This window comes from Atta cephalotes, assembly GCF_000143395.1.
Source record: "Atta cephalotes unplaced genomic scaffold scaffold00075, whole genome shotgun sequence".
NCBI classification, from domain to species: Eukaryota; Metazoa; Arthropoda; class Insecta; order Hymenoptera; family Formicidae; genus Atta; species Atta cephalotes.
Window position 1 is genome coordinate 460,542 of NW_012130139.1, and position 9,676 is coordinate 470,217.

Sequence of the window (9,676 nt, forward strand, 5' to 3'; positions counted from 1 at the left end):
TATATATATATTAACCACATTAATATGTATATCATCTATAGTATAATATTGTTGAGTTGTCCATTCTCCAAATCAACTATTTTACTGAAATATTTGTGTCATGTTGATATATACTTTTGTTTCTTAGTAAAAATTAAAATCAGTTAAGGTAAATATTCTTAACATAAATTTATATAATATTTAAAAAATAAGGCAATTAATCATAAACAAAAGACAATACATAATGTGATCATTAAGAGATTTATTGAAACTAAATAGCTATTATTTTGTTTGAACAAATTGTTTAATGAGTGTATAGAATGAAATAAATTAAACACCAAACTATAGAAAAAAAACTCGTCATTTTCATTAGTATAAAATATATATAACAATAAGTATTATTTAAAAAACCAACAATTTGTCTGATTAAATGATTGATATATTTTCAAAGTGATCATCTGAATTTATATAATGGAGGAGTACTTTATTTTCGAAAAATTTCTTTCATATAGAAATGGCTATCAAGATTATAATTTTCTGAACAATATCACTGAATTAACTAGATTTTCAATTATTCAATATGCATTTCTACAAATTTATAAATATATATTCTTTCTGCACCACACTAATGACAACAAATTTCTTTTGCAGAGTAGTGTTCCATTTTCATTTTCAATTGATAAAAAGTAACAGCCATTAATTTCAACAATTTTCAAGCATCTGTTTCTGTTTAATCAAAAACAGATAAAATAAATTAAACAAATAAAATAAATAATTAAATAATTAAAAAAATAGCGATACAATCACTTAATCGTTCATTGATGATATTCCGATAAAGACTGTAATTTATTATATTAAGAGACTTATTTTGCAATTCTTAATTAATGTAACTGTAGTTACAGTCGTTACAAGAGTTATAGAATAGACCTCTTAACCTTTAGAAACTTACGAAAATCTGGTCTGGATGAATTTCGTTGAAATATGTCACAAATTCATGTTCGGAGCACAGAACATTTACATTTCACATGTATTCGAGATGTAATAAAATTGTGTACATAAAAATCTTACAAAATTCTGTTAAGAAAAAAACTGTACTGCCAAATTAGTTACGAATACATATCGGCAATTATCTCAACCGGCATTTGTCACGGCAACATCGATGACACGATGTCCACAAATTGTCAACGACAAAGTCGCGTCGCCAACTACGAAAAACGAAAAGAAACTAGCACAGGGCAGTCTGTATTTATATCACTCACAGCAGCAACGTCAAATGTAATTGGTTTTTGCTTTTGACTAGAACTAGATTCAACCAATCACATTCAGTTACTATTTAGCCATAGAGAATTACACCACACAGCACGCAAATTTCCAGCAATTTACGCATGCGATCTAGAACGAAAAAAGTCGCATTGTGTGCAGACTTTACTTACCGATGAAAAACTCTACGGAAAGAAGACTCCCCTCTTCGGCAGCCAATCAGCGCACTTGATAAATAACGAGGTAACTAACAGAGGAATTTTTGAAATTTTCTTACGGCAATTCTGTTTATGGCGTCCGTATCGTCTGTATCTGTATCAGGGCAGGGGCAACATTCTTTCCGGTTCTATTGGGCGCTGTGTAATTCGACGTTGGATCATCTCAATCGTCTCGGTGAATATTGCAAGCTGGCAAGGTAAGAGAGATTATTCTCGCGTTGTAATCACTTTGGTCTACAATTTCATGTCCTCGGCACATCGGTTTGCATTGTGTAACGTAAATTTTATCGTTTTCGAAATTTGCAAATATCGGGTAGTCTATGTGCATGTGGAACGATAATATTACCTGTTTATGTTTACGTTGGGAAAACAACATTGGGGGAGCTGATTATACGAGTGTCTGTGTAAAAAGTAGGTCAGTTATAAGGGCTTGGCAGAAAGTTTTCAGAATTTGTTTGTTTTCATTCCTCGGAAGAGGTGACTGGTTTAATATTATTTGGTTCTCTTGTTTTTATTTTCCTTGCTTTGCTATCATACTAACAGTATTTTGTGTATCCTTTGGCCTTATTTTTTAACTTATTTTTTTCTTCCAATTCTTATTCAATATCTATCCTAAATCATAGATGCTGATAAATGCCATATTTATAATAGAATTTGTTTTCTCTCTAATATTATATAAAAATTCTGGGTTACTTTTTATATTAAATTTTCTAGAAACTATCTTGAACAAACTAAATTATGAGAAATATGAATGAATAATTGAAAGCTGCGATTGAAAATAATATAGACTGAAATAATTAACAATTTTTGCTTCATTATTACAAGCTATCTTTACATAACCTAAATATAACTACTATAAAATATTTTTTAAGCACAATTTGTAAAAAATATTAATTTACATTTAAAAAATATTAATTAACATTTAAAAAAATATAAATTTAAGCATTGCGTAATATTTAGTCTTATGAATATATTTGTGATAGGTATAATGGATTATGCTGTTGAAAATTTAGAAAAGACTTCCGACATAGAGCGGAAAGCAACACTCAACAAGCTACATAATATGCAATGGCTGAAAAATACATCTTATTCAGCAAATCCGTATGTTTTAACCCTTTTTTCTTTGTTTTAGAACATATTTTTGTGTTGTGTATTAACATATAGTTTTGTCTTTTCATAAGATTTTTTAATGTTTTTTTTTCAATTAAATTATTAATAATTTGGTTTTTTTATGTTAGTCTTCTGTTAGCATCTATTCCAATTGCAATATTGTTAATAAACAATCTTGTACAATATAATAGAAAAAGTAACTTTTGTTTTGCATTATATAAATTATATACTGTATAATATATTTATATACATCTATTATACATTCAGGATATTTCAGAATGTTACTTTTTTTAGCTATAAATATTGGCGTATGGCATTGGAGCATTTGAGTTAATACAAATTAGGCTTAAGAAATGTTAATAAATAAAATTTTCTCTATATTTATCACACTAAACTTTTAACATACCATCTATAAAACTCTGAAATAGTCTATGCACATTTTCTATAATTTATATTAATATACATACATATTTTTATCTAAATTTTTACTAGCTGATATATAAGGAGATGGATTAAAGGTACATTTTGTAACATTATGTCTATATTGTGCTTTAAAATTATTTTTACATTGATTTTTTATTACAGCGACAAGATAAAAGCTGTTGTCTATAAGCAAGTACAAGATCAAGATGAGGAAAAGAAAATAGAAGATAAAGTTTCAGAACTGGCTGAAACTATCAAGATACATGCGGTTAAAGAACTTGATAAATATTCTTCAATAAACAATATGCTTAAAACAGATTTATTTAATGATACAATGCCAGAAAAAGATGAGAATATTTGGAACAAAGATATAGATACAGCCAATTTATTTTCAAATGTTGATAACCTGGCTGATCAAAAGAATGAAGAAGATATGTTAAGTATTGTGGAAAGTATTGTAACAGCAAAGCTGGAGGCTGAATTTTGTATAAACAAGGAACATAAAGATCAATCAAATACATCAGAGAACAATACCAAAGATATCGTACAGTAAATATAAAAAATTGTAACTTAATTATTATTAATATATTACTTTAATATCTTTTTTATATTTTATATTTTATGTATTTATTATATTTTATATTTACAATAAATTAGGGACACAATATGTACAAATCTTTCCGAGTCACAAAAAATTAATGAAGACACAAAAGAGCTGAAATTAAAACATTCTGATGGTAATAATAACGATTCCAAATCAGTAACACTATGTATGTCAAACGACAAACAAAATTCAACTTGCAAAATATCTGATGCAGAAAGCAGTAAAGTTTCAACAGAAGCAAATGATAAAGGTAAATTTATATATGAAATATATGTATATGTAAATTTATATAGGTAAATTTATATGTGAAATATGATTTATGTAATTTCGTTATATTGTAATATAATATTTAATTGTATTATACATGTATATATATATATATATATATATATATATATATATATACATATACATATATAAACTATTCCATTTTTTAGATGAACATGTAAAAAATAATATTACAAAAACAAGTGTTAAGACTGGAAGTAATACAAATTTAATTAAAGACAATGAAAAATCTTCCACACACAATCCTAATAGTAGCGATTCTAAGAGAGCAATTTCTAATTCAAAGTTACTGAATATTACTGATAAAAATGGAAGGGATCATTTTAATAATAAGCATAAAGCAAAAAATACTGCATGCATAAGGAAAGAATTTGTAAAACAGCGCAATGTTTCAAGAAATGGAACAGAAAAGGAAATAAAAAAGTCAAACTCAGTGAAAACAGATTTTGAGACAACTGATATAGTATGTCAAAGTAAAAATTTAAACAAAGATAAAACTTTACCAAAACAAACAAAACAATTTCCATCAAAATTAAGAGGTCAAGAGCCTTTTAAAAAGAATGCATCTACATCTAACTTTTCTGATGATAAAAATAAAATTGAGAAATCAACATATGTATCAGGAAATCTTAATTTGCCATTAAATGAATCTGAAAGAAAGAATGAAAAAATTGTTAATGAACAAAATTTTCATAGCGATCAAAAAGCAAATCGCAATGATTTTAGAAAAAATACTACATTTGTTACGCAATATAAAAATTCAACATTTTCCAAGCCAGTGCAAAATGTTCCGAGAACAGGACAAATTCCAATGTATGGAAGAAATTCATCATATGCATATAATAATTCAAAATTTAATAGGAATCGTAATGACAGTGCCGAACATAAAGTTATGAAAAAAGAGCTTACACCTACTAATGTATTTACAAAATCAAATACAGGAACTGAAAAATTTGACACAAACAATTTGGAAAGTTGCACAACGCAAAAGGAAGAAATAATTCAACCAAATGTAAAATCAACAAATGTACATGAAGTAGATACATTATTGTCTAACGATGATACAAAATCTATAAAAGTGGAGACATACTTAATACAAAGTAAAGAAAATATGAATATAAGAAACAAGAACCAAGACCAGACCACAATATCAGAACAGTATGTGAACAGTTGTGAAAAAATGAATATCTCTAAAGTTGATGTTGTCCAGCAACATAGAGAAACGAATAAAGAAGATATCAAACCACTTAAGCACTCGTCTAATTTAGCTTCTGATAAATGTGCTGCAGACTCACAAACCAATGCCATACATCAGTATTCATCAAAGGTAGAAAATATGCAACGCGTGAATGATGTAAATCAATTAGAAAACAGTCAAATTACTTGGAATCAATCCCCTGACAATGCTATGCAGAGAGGCGCAGCAATTATGAGTTTACAACAGTCTATTCAAAATATGCATTTTAATACACAACAAACTTTTACTCAAACAGGAAATTTAAGAGGACAGTCGTCATGGGAACTAAATAATAGCAAATTTTATGATCAACATTTTTCAGTTAATGATGCGATGAGGTTGTCGCAGATTCCAAATACTTTCAACGCACCACCCTATAGCAAAACACAAATATCAAATGATGACAGGGCCACCGGTACATCTACGCTCGAAACCACGATGAATAGAGAAAATTCAAATGTACTGTATAGATATGGACCGAACGTACAGCAGAGACCTGTTATGGCTTCTGATTTTCCTGGCCATTCTGTGTCGTCATGTCAGACTAACCAGTCCAGATGGAATTCTTCGATACAAGACAGTTATCACATTGAACATCCATACGTTGCGACGCAACCTACAATGATGCACATTTACAATTCTGCAGCTTTTAGTCCTGATGATTTTAATAATACAATGGATTATGTATCGCATCCAGTAATTTATGCACCATCTCCATATATGCAAACATGGAATTCACAATTACAGTATTCAGTGCCCGTTGTGTATAATTCTCCATGCACGAATTATACATTTCCTCATCATAATCAGTCAAATAATTTTAACAGCTCTGTACTTGATCAGCAACATAAACATAATCCTTATATGCAAATGAATAATTATGCTAGAGATACATATCATGATGCAAACACGTGCGCTGTACAAGCAAGAAACTCTGTCGATAATGTTCCGATGAAATCCAATTATTATTACAAGAAACATCAAGACAATTGTCGAACAATTTGTGATGTTCCTCAATATGTAACATCAGTTTCATATTCAAAATCACAACAAGGTATGAATTTCATGCCTGCTATAAATCAATGCAACACATCATATTGTCCAAATCAGAAATATTATAAGCAAAACATGACAAATTATATGAAAAATCCGAAAGGTCAGGTACAAGATTTTATTTGTGATGATAATGCATCAGAAGACACTCCTCCAATAATATCTCCGAAAGAATTTGTAACAAGCAATGTAAATTTTTCAAATCAAAGTGATCAATTTGCGACACGAGTATTTAAACCAGAGTTCAAGATGAGATCAAACTCAGGATATCGTCCGCCATCCTCTTTATCAAGGTATAATGGCAATTTTCGCAGAAATACAACTTTTCAAGATTTTCCGACTGAATATACATATCCTGTTAGTATTGGCCGTGGTACATATAAAACTAAAAAAACATAAAAATAGATCTAGATCAAGAGTTTGAGCTATAGTATAAAATATACATTAAAATATACATATATATTCTTCATGCAAAAAAATTTATTTTAAAATAATTTACTTTACAATTTAAAATATTCTACCTCTTATAAATCTTAGAAAGAGAATCAGCAGCAAGCAAATTTTTCCGAATTGTTCAATGAGATTGTAAGTATATTTACTATGCATTTACTATGATCTACTGCAAATCATAATTTACTATCTCGTTTTCTATTTTTGATGTTTAAAAGAATATGTTTTTATATAACAAGCAGTTATAATATTAAGATAGAAAATTCCTATAATATACATTATACCAGATGTTAAGAAAACTATAAGTGTATTATTAAGTTTAGATTCATATCATATTGTAATTATCGAACTCAAAATGATGCTCTTCTTGCATCTAAAGACTCACTTAAATATGATATACTATGTTCATAAATATATAAAGTTCTGTTTAAATCCGTAAGTTTTCACAGATGTTATGAATCGCTAGATATGTAAAAATTGTTCGAAACATCAATTACGAGAAATGTTCAACAAATATTTAGCATGTAAGATTTTTCGTATGTTTGATTTCTTATAATTTTAAGATGAAATATTTCAGAAAAATATATATTCTGCTTTACTTTATTTTTCTATCTTACTTTTGTGTTTAAACTGTATTGTTAACAAAGATGATATAGTTTATTTTTTCTGGACTCGTTTTATGAAATAAATACAATATGTTTTGATATTTCTACATTGCTTAATTTATATATTACATTGTTTATAATTCCTTAATAAACCTCTTTTTTTTTTTTTTAACATGTTAAATTCATAGTCTATCACAATGAAAAGTCTGAAAATGAATGCACACAGGTATTCATAAAAAAATTTAATTAAATATTTATATACACATTCAGATAAAAGAAAGCAAAAATATTTATTTGTTACTCTTTTTAACTTTATTATTAACATTTGTAATGAAGAAAGACAAATATATCAGCTTAAATGTACAAAAGTCTCATTATGTATATTTGATGATATGTCACAATCAAAATAACTTTAGTAAATGTATATGTGACTTACTAGTCAATATATACATTTACGTATAGCAAATTACAGTAAGTATATCATTTAATTGAGTTAATATTGATTGTGACATAGTATATACAAATTAAATTGCGTGATTTGTTTTATATACGAGTATATATTTATGTTTTATATTTTATACATTTAACATGACGTGTTAAATATATATATATATAATATATCACAGCCATGTAGAGGCCCGTTCATTTGTGTCAGAAATGACCATGTCATTCAGAATCACGCGTTTAGGCTTTCCTAAAATGGCAATTAAATCGATTTCGTTTCTCGCTGTCAAGATTTGTTTGTCAGACAACGATTGTATACTCGATAAAATGTCAGGATTTGGTCGTAGCATTATTAATTGGCAGTTGTTTTTCCTGAAGTCATTTATCGTCATATTAAGACCCTAAAAATAATATATCAATGGATTAATAAATATTTTAAGAGTAAGATATACAAATATTTATAGATTAATTTTTAATTTTGCGTTGTATTAATTATAAATTATATTCTTAAAATGTTTTTTTTTTATATATTTTATAAATGACTGTTTCAAAACCTGTGCGGCAGTGAAGTCTATTTTGTCGATATGTTCACAATCTAATACGACATTCATACCGGAATTCTTCGTTAGATACATTCTCAAATAATCTACTGCAGGGAATAAAATTCCAGCGGTAGGACGAACTAAGAAGTAGTCTATTGTTGAGATCTGCAGAGAAAAAATTTTTAATCCTTTATAATTCTTAACATAAAGAATTTTTCTTAATAAATATATCTAAATCCAGAGACACAGTTTCATTTTCTTACGTTTCTATGTTCAATATTTATCGTTGGTCGCGCATTGAGATATATTAATATCGCCAGATCTAATATCGTACCTATCAAAATTCCCATCTCAACTCCAACAAATAAACAGGCAAGGAACGTAATAGATGCTGGTATTAAATCACGTTCTATAAAGAAAAATAATATTAGGTGTGGGAAAAAGTGGCGAAATTCGTGGCGTTTTTCCCGTTATATCTAACGTTGCACCTAATATTTTATTTGTGCTAATTTCATTAGCATAAATTTTTTATTCAATTATCACAATGAACAAAATGTTAGTAGCATGCTCTCTCTTTCCCCCTTCAACAGTTTAACAATAAATTCGAACATTGTAGATTAATATTAACAAATACAGAACATTGTGGATTAATATTAACAAATATTAACTGCACTCGCAATTAAACTGATGTTCTGCTAATGAATCATAAGCCTGATATAATCTAACAAGCATTATTTTTCTAATAGAGATGCGTATCTAATAAAGAAAATCTATGTTAGTCTAGATTAATTGTTTTGAATATATATTCACTCACTATTGCATTTCCAGATTGGAATTATTATATCAATTTCTATCATAAATATCACCGCGCTAATTATAACAGCGCTCAGTGTCGCCTTTGGGATATAATAAAAATATGGTATCAATAAACTTAGCGCAAGTATGACTAGAATACCTGAAATTATTTATCATTTTCATTAATATTTTTCCTTTTTTTTTTTTTAAAGAGATTTGTACATTATTCTTCTCATAAGGGAATAATGCTTAATTTATTTTAGTTTAATTGTTAATAAGAATGTGCTATTTAATGTCATTAAAATTCACCCGTGTAGAAGCCACCTAAAGGTGTCCTAACACCAGAAGCGTTATTCACTGCGCTTCTCGAGAAAGATCCTGTAACAGGCATTGACTGAAAGAATGAACCAATCACATTACATAGTCCGAGAGTCAGCATTTCCTGCGTAGCGTCTAAAGGCATGCCTTGTGCTTTAAAAACAATGAAAGAAATATTCAAGAAAATGCTTATATATATAAATAACTTGATAGAATACATATATTACACACGACTTGGCATATCCGAAGACAATGAAGTCAAATGATATAAAATCGATTAACCCATTTGCATCGTTAACGTAATACATATATAGGCACTAATTTTTCAGTCTCTTNTCACGTAGNGACCG

The 9,676-nt window shown here is 28.1% G+C and overlaps 2 protein-coding genes across 2 annotated transcripts in view; one reads left to right on the forward strand and one right to left on the reverse strand.

Moving 5' to 3' along the window:
- The first annotated feature begins 1,529 nt into the window (after nt 1–1,529).
- LOC105624249 (CAR1 transcription factor-like) lies at nt 1,530–6,571 on the forward strand. Its single transcript, XM_012205607.1, has 4 exons — nt 1,530–1,654; nt 3,153–3,539; nt 3,648–3,844; nt 4,032–6,571. The coding sequence occupies exons 1-4, from the start codon at nt 1,530–1,532 to the stop codon at nt 6,569–6,571; spliced, it is 3,249 nt and encodes a 1,082-aa protein (XP_012060997.1).
- Nucleotides 6,572–7,847: 1,276 nt separating this feature from the next.
- Nucleotides 7,848–9,676, reverse strand: part of LOC105624248 (sodium-independent sulfate anion transporter-like) — a 3,708-nt gene continuing 1,879 nt past the window's right edge. Inside the window, 5 exon segments of the mRNA XM_012205606.1 lie at nt 7,848–8,072; nt 8,226–8,378; nt 8,477–8,622; nt 9,028–9,168; nt 9,318–9,479. Of these exon segments, the coding sequence (XP_012060996.1) occupies nt 7,848–8,072; nt 8,226–8,378; nt 8,477–8,622; nt 9,028–9,168; nt 9,318–9,479 (827 nt within the window).